Source organism: Lissotriton helveticus, chromosome 7 (genome assembly GCF_964261635.1).
Source record: "Lissotriton helveticus chromosome 7, aLisHel1.1, whole genome shotgun sequence".
Lineage (NCBI taxonomy): Eukaryota > Metazoa > Chordata > Amphibia > Caudata > Salamandridae > Lissotriton > Lissotriton helveticus.
The window spans coordinates 134,761,639-134,785,587 of NC_136068.1; the positions used below are offsets into that span (position 1 = coordinate 134,761,639).

The window sequence follows — 23,949 nt, forward strand, 5'->3', positions numbered from 1 at the left end:
CCGGGCCTCAATGCGACTCCACCTGCTGCACTAATGCTAGCCTGCTCCTCAGTGCTGCATTATCCCCTCTGACTCTTTCACCCCTTCCCCAGCAAGCCTGGATATCACTCCGGTCTCGAAACACTCGTTTCAGACAAAATGAGCTCTTGTGTTGCCAGCCTCTTTGTAGCAAGGTTGCGGTCAGCGCTATTGCTATCCACCATGCCTCGATTGTAAAGAAAGGGTCATCATTGTGATGCAGTGGGCCCTTCACACCCCTGGGTCCCAGTGCCACTGCACCTGCAAAACCAATAATGCCTTCTCCTCTGCCCACATTACTGGGCCATCTCTCGTAGGCCTGTGGTCAACAGCAGGCTGTCTGCCCCTTTGTGTGAAAAAATGGGGCAAGGCCCACATTTCACCCCCTATTGCTTGGGACCTTTCCTTGTGCAGCAAGGGGGACTTGGGCCCCAATGCTAATAAGGATAATGGCGCCACAACCACCTTTTTTATAGTAACATGTACTTAATTTTGGGTGTAGTGGTACCTCACACCATTGCCCGACTGCCAGCGAACATACTGCACTAATTATTGTGATGGCACAAATAGTTAGCATCTCTCAACATCTTCTTCAGAGCACCTATCTCCATTGATAAAAGAAAAGATTAGATACCACAAAGCATCCCCTTCTCTAGGCCATCTCTTTGACGCTTCCCATGGATTTTGCTCCATTCTGCTTTTTTTCATGGGCCATTACTCTGAAGCCCCAGGGGTCAGTATGATCAGAGCTCTGAATTTGACCATTCTGTCCCCCTCCCTGCCCTCACCTAGACTCACCTGAGAGGACATCGGCATGTAAACAGAGGTCGAAGTTGGCCAGGTGTATAGGGGACAATGTGTTTTTAATTTTACAAAAACAGTTCCCATACATTGTGTTAAAAAACAACCATGCCAGAACTGTTAATGGGGACCTGGAGTACTTGAGGCTGCTGATAGGGAAGGGTCTCTAAAGTGCTTTAATTTAACGAGTCACTTAAGAAATCCTGACACCAAGCATTTATTATTTTTGAAAGATAGTGTAAGGCGGAGTTTTAGAAATTCCTTTTAATGTACTTATAAAAAAGCCTGCTCTATGTACAGTTTAGTTAAATATTACTTATATGTATTCTTGAAATGTAATTGTTTTATCATATACACTAAATCATTGTGTGGCAGCCTACCTTATAATGTGTGTAATACAATTTTAAAATAGCGACTTGAATATTCACAGTGCTTTCCGTTGCTAGGACCCCGTAGTACTATATACACAAGACACTATTCTGCACTGCGCCAAGCAGGATTCAATTCTGCAAATATTACTTATATGTATTCTTGAAAAATACTTGTTTTATCACATACACTTAATCATTGTGTGGCAGCCTATCTTATAATGTGTGTAATAAAATTTTAAAATAGCGACTTGAATATTCACAGTGCTTTCTGTTGCTGGGACCCCGTAGTACTATATACACAAGACACTCTTCTGCACTGCGCCAAGCAGGATTCAATTCTGCGGTCTTACAGATGCCTACAGTGATCACATTAGCCTATTCATGTTTCATAATGTGAAAGAATGCATTTGCCACCAAATAGTTGAAGATTAATTTATTTTTCATTTAATGTGTATGCATATTTCATGTGCAGTTGCCGTGAAGGTGAAAAAAAAATACTTATAGAATATTTTGTTGTCTTTGACCCCACCACTACAGGGTTCAGGATCACAGCTGCCGACATGTCTGTTACAAAAGTCACCAAAAGCCTGTATTTTTCCCTATTATCAGTGCCTAATTTATACAGAACATGTTAGAACAAACCTCTCTAAAGTGTGTTCTACAGCTGCCTTAATGAACCCTAACTGATAAAGTAAACAAAGACAGAAAAGTCATGTGAAGAATGTACACAGACGAGTTCATATATAGTTCTATTTAACCATGTCTGGACCTTTGAAAAATCATAAAACAGGAACAGATGGCTGGCATTTTTCCCTGTGGAATGTGGAAACCCTAACTTTAATCGCTTCATGTAAATGAAGACGGCCTGAAAACGTGAAAAATAAATAAAGTGGTGCTTCCAGGCCATCTTCATTTACAGGCGCTTACTGAGGCATTTGTCACGGACCCCCAGGGAGCACGCCCAGTTTGAAGACTTCTTCACTAAACACACACTGAGGAACATGAAGGCAAAAGCCCTCTGTTTACAAGACTTATGACATATTTTAAACTAAGATCCATTCTGCAGCCCCTCCCCACCCCCACGCCCTCCCACAGAGGTACAGGTAACACGCATTTGGAATGCAATAGGTCTCCCATTTATGCGAGTTTGAGCAATTGGCATTGTAAATGACACAGACTTTTAATTATGTTTTGGTTTTAAAACATAAATAAAAGGCATGGAGTAGTTTCTGTCCTGTAACTCCAGTTCTGTAGTAGGGGTATCTCTGTTATAGTCATAATCTAGTGAATAGTCCCGCCCATGTGCGTGGACCCCGGAGCAATCAAAAATAATCTCTTACGGTGTCGAAAAATGCAGAACTGCACAAACACTTAAGAGAGAATTTAAAGACAGATAATGCAGCCTATATCCACAGGCTACACTGTCCAGTATTTCAACTAGAAATTCCACAAAAATCCACAAACAGCAAAGCTTGTCCAGATTTCCCTTGCTTTAACAGCAAAAACCCTCTGGAATGATAGAGAGAAAAACCTGGACAGACAAGCCCCATAGGCTGCCTTTATGTGGCTCAAAACAGGATACTGTGCCTTTAAGAGAACCTTCCAGAACTTCACAGTATCCCAGAATGCACTGCAGGTCCCTTTTACTTTCAGTTCTTTTTGAAGGCGTAACACGCCAGACCTGTAGCATTCCTTACATGAATATCTCTCTCCACCGGGGAGGAGAGCGGGCGCTTATGACTATAACAGAGATACCCCTACTACAGAAGGAATATGCTACTTACCAGTATGCATCTGTTCTTGGCATGTAGGGCTGCTGACATTTATATCTATGCATAGATCGCCGCCTAGTGTTGGGTCCGGATGATTGCACATTGTTGTCCTGGAAGAGTCTTCGAAGTATCACGAGATAGGTGGCTCCTCCCTTGGACTACAGTGCGCATGGGCATCCTCTCCATCTTCAGATTGTTTTTCGCCATTGTGGCAGAGATGGAGTGTAATGCAGTAAGTGATGACCATGCCTGAGAATGATTCTGAGTGCTACAGCTGCGACAGGCACCGGGGAGGAGGGTGGGCGATATAAATGTCAGCAGCCCTACATGCCAAGAACAGATGCATACTGGTAAGTAGCATATTCCGTTCGAGGCATGTGGGCTGCTGAATTTATATCTATGCATAGAATAAATAGCAGTATCCTCCTTAGCGGCAGTTGCCCGTGCCAGCTGCAGCAGTCTGAAAAAGAGGTCTGAGAACAGCCTGACCTACAGCAGCTTGCTGTTTGGAGTCTACATCCACGCAGTAGTGTTTGGTGAATGTGTGTATGGTGGTCCATGTGGCTGCTCTACATATATCCTCTAGAGGAATGTTACCTAGGAAAGCCATGGATGCCCGTAACTTGCGTGTGGAATGCGCTCTTGGGGGAACTGTTAATGTGCGTTTCGCTTTGTGATAACAGATTTGTATGCACTTAACGATCCATCTGGCTATACCTGACTTTGAAATGCGGTTGCCTTTGTGTTGTGGCGAGAAGGCAACAAACAGTTGCTTAGTCTTCCTGAAATCCTTTGTCCTGTCTATGTAATACAGGAGAGCTCTTTTGACATCTAGCGTGTGCAGTGCTCTGTCTGCTACCAAGTCTGGATTTGGGAAGAAAACGGGCAGTTCTATGTTTTGGTTAATGTGGAACTGCGACACCACCTTAGGCATGAATTTAGGGTTGGTACGCAACACCACCCGATTAGCATGAATTTGTATGAAAGGCTCTTGAATAGTTAGGGCTTGAAGCTCACTAACTGTCCCTAGCGATGTTATTGCCACTAGAAAAGCTACTTTCCATGTTAGAAACTGTATCTCACAAGAGTGAAGAGGTTCAAAGGGTGGCCCCATTAGTCTGGTGAGAACTATGTTCAGATTCCAGACAGGTGAAGGAGGGTGTCTGGGAGGAATCACTCTTTTGAGTCCTTCCATAAAAGCTTTAATGGCTGGCACTTTAAAAAGAGAAAGATGCTGTCTGTTTTGAAGATAAGCTGCCATTGCGGCCAAATGTATCCTAATGGAACTATATGCCAGATTGCATCTGTATAGGTGTAACAAATAACATATAATGTTTTGCGTAGATGCATCTAGCGGATTTATGTCATTATTAGAACAGTAAATGACAAATCTCTTCCATTTGGCCGCGTAACATGTCCTGGTTGTAGGTCTTCTTGCCTCCTTGATGATGTCCATACAGTCAGGGGGCAGGTTGAGGTAGCCAAACTATGACCTCAGGAGCCATATCGCAAGGTTTAACTGTTGCGGATCTGGGTGCTGAATGTCTCCACGGTTCAGAGTGAGGAGACTGGGCTTGAGTTGCAGCCGTTGGTGAGGCACCACTGAAAGTTCTAGGAACGTGGTGTACCACGCTTGACGTGCCCACGTTGGGGCAACTAGGATGAGCGTCATGGAGTGCTGCCACAGTTTGCGTGCCACCAGCGGTATGAGTGGTGCTGGAGGAAAAGCCTATGCAAATCTGCCTGACCAGTTCATCCATATCGCATTGCCCTGAGACTGCGGGTGTGGGAACCTGGCGGCGAAGGTTTGGCATTTTGCGTTTTCTTTTGTGGCGAATAGGTCTATCTCTGGATGACCCCACTGCTGGAAGTATGGTTGGAGCACCGAGGGGTGTATCTCCCACACGTGCATTTGGTGGCTGTGCCTGCTGAGCAGGTCCGCCATCTGGTTGTCTTTGCCTGGGAGATGTTCCGCCATGAGGAACATGTTCCTTTGAATGGCCCACTTCCACATGCTCTGGGCTAGATGAGACAATTGTGGAGAGTGCGTGCCTCCCTGCTTCTGGATGTAATACATGGCAGTCATGTTGTCCGTCCGGATCAGCACGACTTTGTTGCACAGATGCAGCCTGAAGGCCTTCATTGCCATGAAAACTGCCATGAGCTCCAACAGGTTGATGTGCATCTTTTGCTGCTGCGCCGTCCACAGTCCCTGCACTGTATAATGGAGGACATGCGCTCCCCAACCCTGGAGAGATGCGTCCGTTGTCAGCACTATCTGTGGTACAGGCTCTTGGAACGATCGTCCCCTGCAAAGGTTTTGTGTGTTCCACCAAAGCAGAGAGTTGTATGCATGACCGGTCACCAACACTAGGTGTTTTAGATGGCTTTGAGCCTGGTTCCACTGCCGTGCCAGGCATTCCTGAAGCGGACGCATGTGTAGCCTTGCGTGAGGGACTATAAAGATGCAGGAGGCCATCATACCTATGAGCTGCAGGAAAACCCGAGCTGGGAGCGAGTGTTGTGGCTTGAACTTCTGAATGAGCAATTGCATGCTGTTGACTCTGGCTGCGTTTGGGTGCGCTGTCGCTGTTAGAGTGTTGAGTGTCGCACCCAAGTATTGTTGCACATGTGCGGGTTGAAGGTGTGATTTTGGGTAATTGAGCAAAAACCCTAGACTGTGTAGGAGGTGAATTGTGCGGGACATGTGGCTGGCACATTGCTGGGCCGACTTTGCTTGAACAAGCCAGTTGTCTAGATAAGGATAGACATGGATGTGTTGTCTCCGAAGGTGCGCCGCCACTGTTGCTAAGCACTTTGTGAACACCCTGGGGGCAGTAGTGACCCGAAAGGCAGGACCGTGAACTGGTAATGCTGGTTGTTTATGGTGAACCTGAGATATTTCCTGTGTCCTGGGTGAAGGGGAATGTGGAAATATGCGTCTTTTAGGTCTAGGGTTGCTAGGAAGTCTCCCTGACTGAGCAATGGCAGAACTTGTTGTAAAGTTAGCATGTGAAAATGCTCTGACAAGATGTACTGGTTCAGGGGTCTGAGGTCCAGAATGGGCCTGAGAACCCGTCCTTTTTTGGGATTAAGAAGTACAGCGAGTACACCCCTGTACCCTGTTGATTTAAAGGCACGAGTTCTATGGCCCCTTTTTGCAGCATGCAGAGGACTTCTTGCTGCAATAAGTGCATGTGCTCTGCGGACATAGGACGGTGCCTTGGGGGTATGTAGGGTGGAGTGGAGGTAAGTTCTAGACAATAGCTGTGTTGTATAATGTCTCTCACCCACCGGTCTGCGGTTATGCGTTCCCAGACTGGCAGGAACTGCTGGAGTCTTCCCCCGACTGGTGTTACATGGTCGGGGGGCAGTGACAAGACGTCACTGTTTATTGGTGGCAGAGGATCTGGTATTATTATTTCCGCGTCCTCTGCCTTTGGTGCTGTTCCCACGATAGCCACCCCGATTGTTCTTGTTATAGGTGGTCTGCGAGCCCCCTCTATTGTATTGGGCTTGCTGTGATGCTTGACCTCTGGAGGCTCCCCTGTTACCAGAGCGACGAAAGGAACTGCCCCTGAACTGTTGTGACTGCAGAGCCCCCATGGATTTCGCTGTCTCAGTGTCTTTTTTAATTTTCTCAAGGGTTGTGTCCACATCAGGGCCAAAGAGAAAATCAGGGTTAACTGACTGGTTGAGCAAAGTAGTTTGTATCTCCGGCTTAAAACCAGAGATGCGTAGCCAGGAATGCCTTCTAAGCTTCACACTTGTGTTTATGGCCCTAGCTGCTGTGTCTGCTGCATCTAGCGCACACTTGATGGACGCATTTGAAATTAATTTCCCCTCCTGTATCAGCATTTCTGCTCCCTCCTTATAAGTCTCAGGCAGGTGTTGCAGTAGCTGCTCTAACGTGTCGTAGTGTGCCCTATCATATCTGGCTAATAGGGCTTGTGTGTTGGAGATCCTCCAAATATTTGCAGCTTGAGCTGCTACTCGCTTGCCAGATGCTTCAAAGATTTTGGATTCTTTGTCCGGAGGGGGAGCATCACCACTGGTTTGAGAGTTTGCCCGTTTACGAGCATTAGCCACTACGAGGGAGTCCAATGGGAGCTGGCCTTTGATGTACGTGGGGTCCACAGGTGCAGGCCGGTACTTCTTTTCAATTCTTGGGTTCACAACCCATGCCCTTGTGGTCTCCTTGAAGATGTCAGTAGCGTGTTTAAGGACACCTTTCAGCATAGGCAATGTTTTGACTGACCTTTCTGAAGTTAAGAAAGTATCAAACAAAAAGACCTCCTCTACTGGGTCAGCATGCATGTCCACATCATGGTTTTTGGCTGCCCTTTCAATCAAAGCGTTAAACGCAGCAGTATCTTCAGTAGGCGAGGTTTTGATGGTATAGGACTGAGTGTCAGGTGTGGTCTGTGGCTCACCAGGGTCAACAGGGTCAGTCCAGGTTTGCTGTTCATCCTGATCTGTGTCAGCAGGATAATTGAACTCATCTTCATTGTATCCCTCCCCTATATCTTCATAGGTGCGTGTGGGTGAATAGGAATAGTCTTGTTTATAGGACTCCACAGGCTCTGAAAGAACAGGTGAGGTTGCTGAGTCTCCCTTTCTTTTCAGAGGGATTTTGTATGACTCCAAAGGTCTTTCTGGAGCAATTTTCCGTTTATAAATAGTGTGTCTACCTGTATCCGAGTCGATGAACAGTTTAGTTTGATTGTCCTCGGAGGGTGGTTGGAAAATGACATCCTCTTCAGTGGACTGACGCCTGGAAACTGCCGACACTTTCTTGGTAGTGTCGGTGCTTTTTTGTGGCTCGACTGTTTTTGGTCGAGCGGTTGGGGGCAGTATTTTATAGCTTGTGAAAGCAGTGGAGACGAGCAGACCGTTTCCGAGGGTGTTGCCGTCTTCGATCCGACCAACTTTTTAGGATCACTTGGCTGATTGTGGACTTGCGTCGATTCGAGTTGTCGGTGCACAACAGGTACGCCTTTTAGCTTTGACACGACGTGCTCTTTCGGGTCGGGTTTACTTTTCGACTCGAAGGCCTTGCTGGATATCGGCACCGAGGCTGGAAGTTTCGGATCGACAGTCTTCCTAGCCTTGAGTCCTTTGCCAGTGTCGGCAGCTTTGGGCGTGGGCGTCGAGAGCGTCAGCGCGATGTGCTTGACGGCAGAGACAGGCTTCGGCGTCCCGTGTTTTGGGTCGACGCCCCCTTGTGACCCCGAAGGGTTAACGACACTTTTAGATGGTCGTGGAGCCGACGAATCCGAGGCTTTCGATCCGAGGACTGACGTAAGCAGTTTCAGTTTCGATACAGTTCCTGTCGGTTTCGGTTTCGATTTTTCAGTCAAAAGTGGCTGATGGACCGATGGCTCTGTAGAAGTATTCTTAGCCGGGCCTGGACACGGGGCTATTAAATGCGGGTATAGATCTTGGTTAAGGCCTTCCGGCGATGCCTCGACCTGAGCCGTAGAGAGTATAGTGTCAGTATCGGGCCCCGCGTTTGCGGATGGGCCTTGCTCATCGCTTGAGTCGTCATCGACGGCTCCGATGGCGTCTGCGTCGTCTCCTACCTCGACGATGTCTTCTTCATGGACGTAGTCTTGTTCTTCGTCCACACTACATTGTGAGTCGTGCACCGATGCAGGGTCCGACTGCCGGTCTGGATCCTCTTGATCGGCGCCCTCGATGACTTCTGCCTCGAAGATATCTTCTGGGTCTGGCGCTGTTTGCTGGGCCGACTGCCTTGCGGCGCGTCGAAGCCGAAGTGTTTTCTTCGACCGGAACTTGGAACAGGCCATGCAGCTGGCCTCGTCGTGGTCCGGGGATAGGCACTTGTTGCACACCGGGTGCACATCGATGTGAGGGTATTTGGAGTTGCAGACGGGGCATCTCTTGAACGGGCTCCGTTCCATCGTCGACGCTCGTCGGGGCCTAGCTGTCGAAGGCAATACGGCCTTCGACGTCCTGTTCGAAGAACTGGATAAAGTATTGGGCACCGAACGAGAGACAATACCGACGCCCCGAAGGCCTTTTGGCCTCGCAAAAAGTATTTAAAGTATATTCCGAACTGGAGTCGAGAAGGTACATCCGAACCCAATGGCGGAAAAAAACAATCTGAAGATGGAGAGGATGCCCATGTGCACTGTAGTCCAAGGGAGGAGCCACCTATCTCGTGATACTTCGAAGACTCTTCCAGGACAACAATGTGCAATCATCCGGACCCAACACTAGGCGGCGATCTATGCATAGATATAAATGTCAGCAGCCCACATGCCTCGAACCTGTTACAGGACAGAAACTACTCCTTCTGTAGTAGGGGATCTCTGTGTATAGTCATAATCTAGTGAGTAGAATGGCAAGCCCATCCCCACACCAAAGCGCGGTGGAGAAAAGAGAAAATAACACCACTACTGTGCGAACAGATTTCGCAGCGAAGCCTGCCCAACCTGAGCATCTGCCCTGGCATCAGTGTCCAGACAGTAATGCTTAGCAAAGGTATGGACCGACTTCCAAGTGGCCGCCTTGCAGATTTCTGCAATTGGAACATTACGGAGCAAAGCAGTCGTGGCAGCTTTGCCCCTGGTGGAATGAGCCTTAGGCTTACCCCCTAAGGTCTTATTAGCTTTTTGGTAACACAATTGTATACAGGACACAATCCACCTAGAAGGGCATTTCCTGTAGGCAGTCAATGCAGCCAGATGAACCTTAATGGAATGGACATTAAGGCCAGACTGCGCCAGATGTAGAAGATATGGAAGGATGACATCTTCCTTACATGTCGTCGGGTCATAGTTCATGGACTTGCACCAGATGCAAAACCTCTTCCACTTGTAAGCATAAGAAGTCCTAGTGGAAGGTCTCCTTCAGTATGTCCATGCAATCTTCTGGTAGATTCAGATGGCCATATTGCACTATTTCAGGAGCCATGCCGCCAAACTCAAAGACGAGAGGTTGGGGTGCAACATCTGCCCCCCGAACTTCGTGAGAAGGTCCGGCCTGCACGGCAGCCGTATGTGAGGAAGGAGAGACCGGTGAAGCAGGTCCGTGAACCACCACTGTCTGGGCCATTCCGGGGCAATCAGGATCATCCGCGCCCTGGACTGGGACAGTTTGATGAGCACCGCCGGAATCAGGGGAATGGGTGGAAAAGCGTACAGAAAGCTGTTCGACCAGTTGATCCATAGCACATTCCCCAGCGTCCCTGGCTGGTAGTACCTGTAGGCGAAGTCTCGGCATTTGCTGTTTTCGGCGGTGGCGAACAGATCTACGTCTGGAGTCCCCCACCGTGCAAAGACTTCTCCTAGCACTTCGTCGTTTATGACCCAATTGTGGTTTTCCTGAAGCAGTCTGCTCAGTGCGTCTGCCTGAACATTCTGCACACCTGGTAGATGGGTGGCCGTTATAGTCAGTCCTCTGGCCAGAAGCCAGTGCCAGATCGCCTGCGCCTCCTGCGACAGAGTGCGCGATCTCGACCCCCCCTGCTTGTTGAGGTAATACATCGTGGTCGTATTGTCCGTCTGAACAAGCAAAGAGTTGGTCCGGAAGGATGGAAGAAAGGCCTTCATCGCCAAGTGAACAGCTCTGAGTTCCAGGAAATTGATGTGGTACGTGGACTCCATCTGGGACCACCTCCCTTGAATCTGTAAGTCTCCGGAGTGCGCCCCCCAGCCGTGGAGAGACGCATCCGTCAAAATAGTCTGCGTGGGAATGTCCTTGTGAAAGGGAACCCCTCTCAGGAGATTCTCCGCTGAACACCACCACTTCAGAGACTGAAGAGCATGCAGAGACAGTCGTCTTTTTGCTTCCTGTGACTGATGCGTTGTGTCCCTGTCTATAGCGCCATGAAGCCCCCGGGCGAACGAGCGCTTTATAAATACATCTCAATATCAATATCAATATCTTGTCGTCCCAAGACCCTTTCCTCTGATCCCACTGATCCTCCAAGCACTCCTGCAATGGTCTCATGTGCAGCCGTGCGTGTGGCGTGAGGAAGATACAAGAGGCCATCGACCCCAGTAGAGAAGACACCGTCCTCACTGTTGTAGATGGAGCGGTCATAAGAGCCTGAGCCTTCCGAAGGAGTGATAATCGTCTCTCCTCCGAAGGAGACACGCTTGCTGACAGCGTATTGATGGAGGCTCCCAAGTACTGTATGAACTGGACCGGAGTTGGGACAGACTTGGACATGTTGATGTGCAACCCCAGCTTGTTCAAGAGAACGCACGTCATCCAGAAGTGCGCTTGAGCTTCTGAGAAGGAGGAGGCCTTGATCAACCAATCGTCCAGGTACGGGTAGACAAACACCTTGTTCTTCCTTAGGTGTGCAGCTACCACTGCCATGCACTTCGAGAATGTTGTGGGCGCAGACTTCAGTCCGAATGGCAGTACTGTGTACTGATAATGATTGGCGCCGACTTGGAATCGCAGGAACTTCCTGTGTTTGTGTGCAATGGGCACATGGAAGTATGCATCCTGTAGGTCTATGGCACACAGCCAGTCCCCCTGTTGCAGCTGAGGATAAATCTGATGCAATGACAGCATACGAAACTTCTCTCTGCGAATCTACTAGTTTGCTTGTCGCAAATGCAGAATGGGCCTGAACTCGTTCTTGTCCTTTTTTGCGGACCAGGAAGAACCGGGAGTACAGACCTCTTCCTCTTTGAGACAGAGGTATGTCTTCTATCGCCCTTTTCCTTAACAGGATATCGGCCTCCGCCTGGAGCTCGCGCAGCTGAAACTGCGAGCTGACCGGAGGAATTGATGGAGGCGGGCTGGTGAACCGAAGACTGTATCCATTGCAAACAATATTCAGCACCCACTTGTCCCGAGTAATTTTTCTCCACTCTGCCAGAAAAAATTGAACGCTTCTCCCCACCGGAGCGGGTAACGGATGTAGGGGAAGTAACAGCTCAGGGTCGAGACCCGGCCGCGCCCTTGTTCGTTGTAGAGGACTGCTGACCTCCTCTACCCTTCTGGCGCTTCTGGAAGGGCCTCCGGAACTGCTGCTGCTGTCCCGAAGCCTGTCCTCGCCCTCGGTCCTGCGCCCCAAACCGTCTCTGGAACGGACGGTAGGCTCTCTTTTCTTTGGGCTTCTCCAAGCCCACAGCTGTCAAAGTCTCGGCTTCCGCCTTCATGCGGGCCATCTCATCATCCGCATGTTTTCCGAACAGGGTCTCCCCCGAGAAGGGCAGATTAGCCACTCGCTGCTGGGCCTCCGGCTTGAGTGACGTGAGCCTGAGCCAAGCATGGCGTCGCTGGTTGATCTCATGACAGTAACCATGGGCCGCCAAAAGAGAACCATCAGCAGCCGCGCTGATGACCTGGTTCGAAACCAGCATCCCCTCCTTCTGGATTTCGAGGAAATCCTCCCTCTTATCTCGTGGCAGGAGTTCCGTGAACTGTTGGAGGGATTCCCACAGGGAACGATCATACCGCCCCAGCAAAGCCATATCGCTAGCGGTCTTCATGGCCGTAGCCGCCGTCCCACAGGCCTTCCTGCCACTGGAGTCGATCCATCGGCTCTCCTTATCCGGAGGCACGGTAGAAGACGGAGAGGTAGAATGTTGTTTTCTGGCCGCCGTCACTATAACGGAATCCGGAACGGGGTCAATCCTCAGAAAAGCCAGGTCGGAATCCGGAGCCCTGTACTTCTTAAGCAGCCGGGATGGAGCGGCTCTCGTCACTTCAGGCGTGAGGAACAGCTCCTCCGCTGGCTCTACCAAGCCTGGCACGAGCGGCAGTAGAGGGCGAGACAAATGCTTCTTGTAAAGCGTCTCAAAAATCACGGACGTCGTAGGTGTTGGGAGCCGTCACCGTGATTCCCAATTTCACTGCACCCCTCAGGAGAACATCCTTCATCCTAGAACGTGCTGATGTCATCCACGGGAGACACCCTCGTCCCCGGGGAGTCTGACAAGGTCGGGGAGTAGGACCTGGTTCTGGAAGAGTCCGTGCGGGACCGTGATCCACGCCTCCTATGGTGCCGTTTTGACCTCGTAGAGGATCTGTGACGACTGCGCGACCTCCCTCTCCGTCCGGAGCAGGAGCGCGATTTCCTTGGCTTCGGTCGCATTGCCGGTTCCACCATGGCGGGAGACTTTGGCTTGGATGGGGCCCTCAGCCGAGGGGTCCCCTTCGGAGGAGTCGGATACCTGGGCAGGGACATCGACCTCGGAGGAAGTGGGGGAGGCTTGTCCACCAGCAACTGAGGTTGAGGCTGCGGCTGAGGCTGAGGTGGTAGAGGTGGAGGAGGAGGCGGGGTAGGGTCCCGCGGAGGAAGACCTCTCGGTAAAGGAGGAGGAGGCGGAGGCGTTACTCCCCTCGGCCTCGGAGGGGTATACACAACGGAGTACACCGAGCCCGGTGACTCGCCCTCCTTATCAGGTTGGGATGTGGGAGAGTCTCTTCTAGGCACTGGACGCCTGCCAGACTGACTCCTGGCGCCCAAACTCCTTCTGCGCCGTTCCTGTGTCGAAGAACGGCGACCCAACATCGAGCGCCGGCCCCTCGACGTCGAGCTGCGCTTCCTCGACGGTGAACGCCTGTCCCTCGACGGCGAACGCTTACGTCTCGCCGGCGACCTCCATCGCCTCGACGTCGATCTCCTTCGCCTCGATGGCTTCCTGTGCCTCGACGGCGATCTCGTGTGCCTCGACGGCGATCTCTTGTTCCTCGACGGCGATCTCTTGTTCCTCGACGGCGATCGCTCCGTCGACGCCGAGGATCCCCTCGACGACGACCTTCTCCTCTTCGCCGACGGCAAACGACGGTATCGCCTCGACGGCGAGCGTCGACGCCGGGCTACCTTCCGACGTAGAGTCCTCGACGACGACGAAATCGTCACCGGTGATCTCGACGGCGGTCCGTTTAGATCCCTCGACGACGAACGTCGACGCCGCTTCGACCCAGAGCCCTGGGGAGACGGGGAACAGACTGCAGTCATCCCTCTCGACGCCGTCGTCGGTGCAATCGACGCCGACGGAGAATGGGGACGCTTGCTGGACTTCCTGCCTCTGGGGAGCCCCCCCAGAGGCCTCAGCACTGGCAGATGGAGCCTGCCCAGACCCACCTCGTGCTTGCAGTCTTCTCTCCTCCATGCCTTGGAACCTGATCTTCATTCTGTCTCTCAGGGTCCTGGTGGTAAATCCCTGGCAAATCTCACACTCCTTAGGGGAATGAGAGGAGGGAAGGCAGAGGATACACACTTCGAGTGGGTCAGTCTTGGCCTTCTTCCTGGAACACTCAGGGCATTTGTCAAATAATGCAGGCATCTTTGACAAAAGGACTGCCCCAAAAGCACACCAAAGAAGAAATAACCAAAGAACTTTGAAAAAAGCACCAAAACACACTTGTAAAAGTGGAAAAATCACAAAACAAATCCCAAAAGGGAGAGCTCAATGCTCCAGGGTACTGCTAGCAGCAGCCGGAAAAAAGAACTGAAAGTAAAAGGGACCTGCAGTGCATTCTGGGATACTGTGAAGGTCTGGAAGGTTCTCTTAAAGGCACAGTACCCTGTTTTGAGCCACATAATGGCAGCCTATGGGGCTTGTTTGTCCAGGTTTTTCTCTCTATCATTCCAGAGGGTTTTTGCTGTTAAAGCAAGGGAAATCTGGACAGGCTTTGCCGTTTGTGGATTTTTGGTGGAATTTCTAGTTGAAGTACTGGACAGTGTAGCCTGTGGATATAGGCTGAATTATCTGTCTTTTAATTCTCTCTTAAGTGTCTGTGCAGTTCTGCATTTTTCGACACCGTAAGAGATTATTTTTGATTGCTCCGGGGTCCACGCACATGGGCGGGACTATTCACTAGATTATGACTATACACAGAGATCCCCTACTACAGAATGTCATTTACAATGCCAATAGCTTAAATTATCGCAAAAGCAAGACCTATTGCATTCCAAATGCTTGAAGGCATCGCTCAGTTGCCCCCTTCGGTCTCCCATGGCCCCTGACGAGATCCCAGTTTGCTATGAGTTAAATAAACAAGCCGGTGGTCACAACTGCTCACGAGAGACCCTCCTGCTCCCCTGCAGTAAGAGAAACTCATTAAAGAAAATAGTGCTTAAAGACTAAAAAGGCGTATCATGTAACAACCGAAGTAAAAGGGCCAGTCCTCATGAGAGGTTACAAATGAAAACAGGGCAGTACTAAGGAGGGACTAACAGGCCTAGTAACGAATCAGAAGCCAGCATTTATGAAAAACAATGACACAAGCCAATGACAAATATAGGCGGAGAGTGGGTGGGGCTTCAAGTACATACTCAAATACAGCATGACTTGCAGATCAGCGCATGCGCTGCCCAGGCTTGACCTAAAAAAGGACATTAGAAACTCTCACTACGTGTTAGTGGGGCAAAAGTCAAAGAACTGGCTTCAATCTGCAAACACATGTAAGCAGATGTGCAAACATGTGGTTTCTCACATTAAACCTAACTTACAGCATTGTGGGAAAAAGGGAGTAAAAAAATGAGTTTTATGATTTAATGCATAAACAGACAAAGTACCCTACGTGTCAAACTGTGTGATAATTGAATGTACAGATGTAAAATAGTTCCTCACACATATCAACGGAAGTACTTTGTCGGAGGTGGAATGATACCCCCTTCCCCCAACAGCCAGCTGAAAGAAACATACGTTTGGATGGAGCCAAAGCACACTCTATGTATATGTTAACAAACTGGCAACACCAGGTCTTGCAGACCGCTATACTTTGGGTGCCCTGTGCCATCACCAACTATCTCAGGTTGCTTGCTGGGCTTGGTTGGTTTCAGACAGGAGAATACATTCAGGCCCAGAACTGCATAAGAGCACATGAAAAACTCTGTACCACCACTCAACAACCTGCAGCCAGGTAGGATAAACTTCTCTATGACCAGTCCTTTTTTTTTTATAGTTCTTTTTATTGAAAAAAACAGACTTGACAATCGACCAGGCTCTTTTGAGATGGAGGTACTGGAAGTTCTACAGTCATCGTTGACTGCCACAGATTTTGCTATCCCTTAACCCAGCTCCAGCTTTGCCCTGAACAGTGACTATTTTAAGTCACGCAACTCAAGCCCCTTTAAGTTCCTTGGCCGTCATCCACAACCAGGCATCAAGCAGCTCCACTGTAGTAGGTTTCACCTCATTTTACCTCTTTAGAGCACCCTTTGCCAGCCAGTGCGCTGCTTTTGTGGGTTGGGTGGTGGGTTTGGATTAGGGGTGTTTGAGAACCCTTCTGCGGGGTTGATAAACTACTGGGATTTTCCTGCAACCACCTTGCCAACCATGGGAACTACAAGAAAGGTAAGATCAGTGACAATGCATAGAAGGTTGGCAACTGCTATTCTACTTTGCTGAAGAAATAGCACAGTCGTAGGGTTGAATGTTTTCTGGAGCTACCAGAGTCAAAGAGCGACCAAGTGGGCTACAAGGAAAGCACTCCGAGCTCCGAGCACAGAGCCTCATCAGTACACATCCGAACCCGATGATGGAAAAAATACACTCTAACAGAGTGGATACCCATGCATATTGCCAATTAAGGGAGGAGTCACTATACCTTGTGACTCAAGACTTCTTCAAGGAAAAACAACTTCTAGAAATCATAAACCCAGACTAGATGGCAAGAGTATGCAGAGCAGGTGTATCTACAGCAAAACATGCTACAAACATAAGACATGCACATCCATGGGATCCCACAACTACATTCAAAGCCATCCCAGCCTGACCTTAGGATATTATCATCTATACTACTATTATAAAGGAAGAACTTTGAACCTTTGAGGCGGGTAAACTCGGGAACCACAGCGCCAATCCACACACCCGATACATCGTTGTAATCGTCAGGGTGTGCAGATGGACATAGGCTATATAAACGTAATAAATATACGTTATTTAAAAAATTTACCGAAAAAAAAAGTAGTCCCTTGGAAGAAGCGCCGGCTGCGACGTGCGTGCTGACGTGAGGAGCGCGGGGAGGAGCGGCGTCCAGGAGCGCGAGGAGGACCGGCAGACATGGCGCGGGGAGGAGCGGCAGACAGGCAGTGAGGAGCGGCGGACAGGCGGTGAGGAGCGGCGGACAGGCGGGGAGGAGCGGTGAGCGGCGGATGAGATAGGTTATTTATTTATTTAGTTAGGAGCGGTGAGTGGCGGAAAAATGAAGCAAAAATGACAATCGTGAGCAAGAGGAAGCAAACGGAGCATTACAAAAGTGAGCCAAACGGTGTGTTACAGGAGGAAAAAGTTACGTGTGCAGGTTACAAAAGCGTACATCGTGAGCAAGAGGAAGCAAACGGAGCATTACAAAAGTGAGCCAAACGGTGCATTACAGGAGGAAAAAGTGACGTGTGCAGGTTACAAAAGCGTACAAAGTAAACATAGAGGTATAATACTGCAATATATGGAGGAAGGCTCCGGGGGACCCACGGACAACGTTGGGGCGGGCGGGGGCCCTGAAGCCTAAATGCTCCCGGACAACGTCGGGACGGGCTGCTAGTATTACATACAGGTGTATTTGTAGAACTCATGCTCATCCTAGGGGGCGGGTGGTCTTGTGATGCTTATGACAGTGACAGACTAAGTCCAGAGTCAAGTGATGTTCAACTGCCACCTTGTAGTGCGATGCAGGTACTACAGGTCTAATAAATCACTGATGCTCTCTGAATGCACACCATCAAAGGATGGCTGACATCAACCTCCATGCACATGCACAGAGACTGTGAATCATATTGCCAAGCACATTTTCCTCTTCAGTCTTTCCACCACACCTAGAACCATTTTAGTTATGTTGTCAAGAAGGCAAAAACACTGGAAGCAATAATCAAATCCTCCTTGAGAACAGACCAACAGTCGACAACAATGTCAAATCAGGCCATATCTGCTACAATACTTTGCAGAGTATACGCCATTTCTCTATGTCAATGTATGGCGGCGAAGGCAAGAGCGACCATAAGTGAGCAATCAGAATACTACAACATACGCCCCACTGGCTGTTTAAGAATGTAGTAACATCCCAGCAAAGTACACAAATACTGCCACTTGAACAAACAACAAAACGGTGAGCCTACATCATGCTCAAATACAGGATAGCACACAAACATCTGATCAACGTCAATTCACCTTATATATCTTAGTATACAAAGAGATCTACAGCTTTGCCATCAAGGACAAAAATCAGTCTTTGCTCAAACAATCTGTGATCCACCTTCTGATGTACCCCTAGAATCGACCTCCACTGTCATACCCATCACCAGGCACTCTTGCTGACGGAATAACACTCCAGCCGTCAGGAGCTAAAACTAAATATCTCCTACTCGCCACTCGAAAACAATGAAAGAATTACTGTCTCCTCATCACACACCAGTGACTACAGTCCAAACCATAACCCGCTAAGTGTTTGGTTGTTCTCTCCCAAACTACACCTCCATCAAAATTATACCAGACTATCAAGTAACTGTACCTACATGCTGCACCTACGCCCCCTCAAATAGAACAGCATGCTGGCTAAACTACAGCCCAATGTTGCCTTCAACTTAAAGTCATCCTGCTCTGTGACCTAAAACAGAACGCGGTGCTGCCCCAACTATATCCCAACACTTCAAAATGCTGTACAAAGTGCCCTGAGCAGAACAGCACGCATCCAAGTTACCTTTAACAGAACTGCATGTTTGCCAAAACTACTCTGCAAAAGAACCGCAACATCAATCCGCAACCAGCAGAACTTCCCTCTGATCGAACTACAGTACAATGTTTGAACTGCTCTTCTTGCAGACCTGCATGCGCCTACACTGCCTGCCAACAGACCTGCACCTTGTCCATACTACCATAAGCAAACAACCCAACACAAATGCATCTTCCCCAACAGAGAAACATATGCCCCAAATAAGCCGCTAAATAACTGCACACAGTCCAAATCACAGAGTTGTATTGCTCCCAAACATCCACCAAAAAATGGGGGAACCTAATAAAAGTGTGCCAACAAGACTGCACGGTGCCCAAACAGTATGTTGGTATTGGCATTTACTTAGGGCACCACCTCGCCACTGCAGTGCTTTCAGAGTCTGGGAATGACTTTCCAAAATGTTATGCGTCTTCTAAAGGGGTATCTTATTCAGTTTAAGCAGTTAGGATGCTTAAGTAATGTGATCCTGTTAGGTGAGTGGGTTAGCCTTAGTGAGTAAAGGGTTTGATGGGCGAAGTCGGAGGGTTGTACCAGTTCACTTACCTATTTCTGCATCTGTTGTATCTAGCCATCGCCCAGAAGGTAATGCCCACTATGCTCGAAATGCCCTCACCAGAACTGCACTTCATCAAAACGGTCCACAATAAATATGTATGCAGCAGGGGTGTGGAATTCCTATAGCCCGACTCCCAGGACATTTTTTTTAGTTCAATGGTAGCACGTTTTCATGCTTATTTTGTCCTTGGGACAAGAGGGTCCAACCCCCAGCAGCACAAACCCTTTGACTGCCAGTTCACAGTATCACATTATGGATCAGGGAAGGGCACTGTCTGCAGTTAAGGTAATATTTGTGTCCATATGTTAATGCTGTTCAAACTTGCATTTATGGTTCATTAATGCAAAACCTTTATTATTAAGGTGAGCGCTCTAAGGATGTGTTGCAAGCTCTAACTACACTACTGACAGTGATTCCAGTATAAAGACGTGTAAACACGTATGCAAAGTTTAACAATACAAGGCTATGTATAATGTTCCCAGAATGCTCTCCAATTGGATGCAAATATTTGCAGAAGCTTGAAAGCAAGATTGAGGATTCTTTGCATTCAAAATATAATGTTCTCAGAAAAAACAACTAGGAAAGAAAACCATTTGCCTAAACTACTGTGAAATTTTAGATATAATTTCTTTGAATCATCATGCAGTAAAATGTGTTGAAGCATGCTAGTATTTCCAAAAATATTCATACGCAAAAAATCGGTGAAACTAGTTTCTATAAGATTGTGGGAAACATGAAATTAAACAAGCATTGGCAAAGCCAATACTTCTGACACTGTTGGTCGCATTTTGATTTTGTCAATGTTTTTCCTGTTTTTGTAAAACTTTAGTTGTGGGAACAGCCGGGCCTGCACCATTATAAGAAACATTGGCAAAAGGCAAAAATATTTTTTGGTCGCAAAAAGCACACTTTGCCAAAGTAATTCCTTGCTGTAAACAAAAATACTTTGTGTGCCGCTCTGCTTCTTGTGAAAAGAGCAGAATGCGGTCACTCACAGTGAAGTTAGACGATAAATAGAGAGGGATAGAATTTTAATAGCTAATGCCAGACCTAATTAGGGACCCAATTCTTAACCGCATGCGCGCTAAGCGTTTTCCCGCTGTGTGCTGAGTTTTTCAAAAACCCGCGGTTCATGACGAGCTCAGCTTGTCATGAGTGTACGAGAGGCGTAACTCATGACGAGCTGAGCTCGTCATGAGCGTCGAAGGGGTTAAAGATATTCACAAAAGTAAAACAAATGGTAAATGTCCTAGCATTAGTGCAGATTTACAGCTGTCATCAATTTATAAAAATACATGTACAGAAGTAAGCTAGGAAATGACGCCTACAAAATATTTCTGAGCTGCATTTTAGCTTTGGATTTGCTCATGCTAAACTTTTCTGTGTGTTTACAAGTTCACTTTTACTCCAACCCCATTCTTATCAATCCAGGAAGAAGTTTTACTTCTGCCCATATCAGAAATAAATGTCCAACCTTTATCAGTATGGAAAAAGATTAGAGAAGAGCTGGTGAAAACCCCTAAAACATCCAAATTAGTAGGTGTTCAAAGTCTTAAAAGGGCATTCCAACCCTGAAACTATAGCTTACTGCTACTTCCAGCCCCTGTATGTAGATCTGTGGAAAGTTGGCAAAATAAGTGAATTGCTAGTACTCAAAACTTACTATAGCATAAACAAAGAGGCTATTGTCAGGCCTTTTAAATAATGAGATTGCTGCCATAATTTGTTGCTGCACTACTTGGCACTAAAGGGACAAGTGGTGTTCTCTACAGGACAAGTAGATTAATGAAGCAACCTGACCCATGAACATGTAGATATTATATAGATTCCCACACCCCTGATGCAGCCCAAAGTACTCCTCACAGAACTCCACTCACCTTTGCCTGCCTTCTAGCAGAACCACACCCTCACAAAATTGCACTTCAAAAGACTTCTTGGAGCGAAATCCAATTGTGGAAGGTCCAACTGAGAGAATTGCTACTTTTGCATCAAGTGCAGTGCGGGCATAAAGTCCACTCTGAAACCTAGATAAAGTAGCCCTGTGGACAGTCATAACCTCGTGATATGGTGATCACTGATGACTTGTGGGAAATAATCATCTCTCTAGGGTGACGCATTGATCATGCTTGCCACGCGTGACACAATAACCAGCACCTCTCACCTCCCTTCAACACGTATCACCAGCACTTGGCATATCTTAGGGACCCCAAATCCACTCACCTGTTCATACTGCATTACCGCTAGCTCCTCATTCAGCATTCGTTGAAGCTCCTCCTCATCGGGCTTGTAGATGTCTGGCACAACGTACCCTTCAGGACGCTCAGTGGCGCAGATCATACAGCCCGGGCGTGTGGGCTTGTTGATAAAGGTGCAACTGGGGCACTCCCACCCCTCCTAAACAAGACAGAGAAAGATAGGTTTGTCACAAGCAAGTACCTACAAGAGTATCTCCATAGCACATACTCTACTTTACTTTTATTCAAATGACTACATTCCAGGTCTGTGCCCTTGTTATAAGAGGTGCCTGAACACCCGGAAGCAAACCACAGCGAGTCCTCTACATGCCAAGTCATCCCTGTGCATTGATTGTCTTGCTTCGTCACTGCACCATGTATCCCTCACCTCGCGCGTCAGTCTACTCCTTGGTGGTGCCTTTTGTTTCTGCATTGCATTACCTTACCTCAGGCGGTTTAGGAGGGTCCGGTAGCTGTATTCTGCTGGCAGGCTCCACTTCCTCCTGTTGGATGACTGGCTGTTTTGTTTCACCATCATCCTCCACTACGTCCCCTGTCCCACGTGCTTCCAAGATGACCTCTATACAGAAGATGAGAAGAGCGGATTAGATCAATGGTGAAGGTGTTTTCAAACATAAACATTGTGCTCATCATAATAGATCAATGAGAGAAGTCAAAAGCCTGCGGTCACTTACAAAACTACCATCAGATTAACAGCTAATGAGTTACACCACTTACTGCACCCCTCAGGGAATTAAAGGATGAGGGTGAGACAGAAAAGAGGGTGGATATACCAAGAACACATTGTGTTTGCAGAAAACTGTGCGATGCAGATGTGATTTAAAACCAAGCAAGTGAACAAATTAGTCTATCACAGTACAAAAGTGACACCAAAGCCAACATGTTATGAAAACATGCACATCTGCTTCCAGAAATAAACCTGCAATGCTACATGTTTCAATGACACCTTCTTGAGAGCTAGTGACGTGATCGGATTCTCAAACTGTGTGCTTATTATAGTCATCCCCAGGAATATAACATAACAAACACAAAGGAAAAATAAAAAAGAAACTTGCTCATAAGAAAGAAAGTGGTACATAAAATGTAAATCCTCAAGCCCCCCCCCCCCCAATTTTCATGACATTTTTGCAACTGTTCTAAGAGATTTTTAACTTCATTCCTCTGCTGCCCTCAGAGTCTTTTAGGTCTTGCTTTTAGCATAGAAAACTGACATGCACCACACCACTACCTACTGAGAACGCTAGCAGGTACCCCAGTGCTGCCAGCAAATATCTTTATGCAGCCATGGAAGCATGGGGGCGACCTTGTGAATGGAGGAGTCCCCTTTCAAGTATGCTAACAAGCAGTTGCAATGCAATAGGTCTTGTATTACTGAAAGTTTGAGCTATTGCCTTTGCTAATAATAAATCAACGCCAATAGCTCAAACGTTCAGTAATGCGACAGCTATTGCACTGCAAATGAATTGCGGGACCCGCGCTTTAAACATCTTACGGTAAAGAGCGGGTGCTGCAACTGGTTCAAAAGTAAACAAAAGGATAAAAAATATGTTTTTCTATTTCTGTACTTTTGAAGCAATCACGGCACCCGCGCTTTAGCTTAAGATGTTTAAAGCGAAAGCGAGGGTGCAGCCATTGTAACAAAAGTAAACAAATAGAAAACAAATGGCGGCTGCATGCTTCTAGCATGCCAACCCTCCCGAACCACGCGGGAAGTTCCAGAAAAACGACCTTACCTCCCACCAGTAGATCATAAAAATCTGATCGCCTCTGCTTTGTTTCCGCCATTGTGCAAGCGAAAGCGCGCATGGTGCACTGAAAATAAAAACAATATGTGGCTGCCATTGCACAAGGGCAGCGCCCCGCAAGTGGTGTGTGCTGCCACCACTGTAAAATCAAAAGGACGCATGGCGCGCTGAAGAAAACAAAAACCTATGATTTAAAATTCGAGGGCAAGGGGTGGGGAGAGGGGGTGGACAGCACGCTAAGCACTACTTTAAAAAGGCAGTGCTGTGTCGGGCTGGCTGTACAAGAAGCAGCCGCCATTGCTATACGCTTGTGCAGCATGTCATGCCTGCTTCTGAAAGTCATAAATTAAGTAAATAGTTCTCCCTAACTGCTAATGAAAGCTAGAAAGTAAGGACAAATGTTAGAGGGGCTCTCCTTATGGGAGGAAACAACAGGAGAGAGGGCGGTACTAAAGAAGGACTACTAAGCCTATTGACAAATCAAAAGCCATCATTTACAAAGGACAGGAAGAGGAGCCAACTGTAAAGATAGGCAGAGCATAATTCCCATATCCTGAATACAGCATGTTTTGAAGAGACAGCACAGGTAGCACATACGTAAAAAGTGTATTTTTAAATCCCAAACATTGGAGCTCTCTTTAGAGCCCAACATGACATACAGCTAGGCCAGGAAGACTGTGTGGAAGTAAAAGACAAAGGTAGTTGCCTCGCCTCTATGCCCAGGGATCTGTGCACCAATAGCTGCTTTGTTCCCAGTAA

At 47.9% G+C, this 23,949-nt stretch overlaps 1 protein-coding gene across 1 annotated transcript in view; it reads right to left on the bottom strand.

Annotated features, from left to right (window-relative positions):
* RBCK1 (RANBP2-type and C3HC4-type zinc finger containing 1) overlaps positions 1 to 23,949 on the bottom strand; it is a 193,928-nt gene that overhangs the window by 113,325 nt on the left and 56,654 nt on the right. Inside the window, exons 6-7 of the mRNA XM_078651729.1 lie at positions 21,871 to 22,004; positions 21,411 to 21,584 (exon numbers count right to left, since the gene is read on the bottom strand). Of these exons, the coding sequence (XP_078507855.1) occupies positions 21,411 to 21,584; positions 21,871 to 22,004 (308 nt within the window). The remainder of the gene's footprint in view (positions 1 to 21,410; positions 21,585 to 21,870; positions 22,005 to 23,949) is intronic.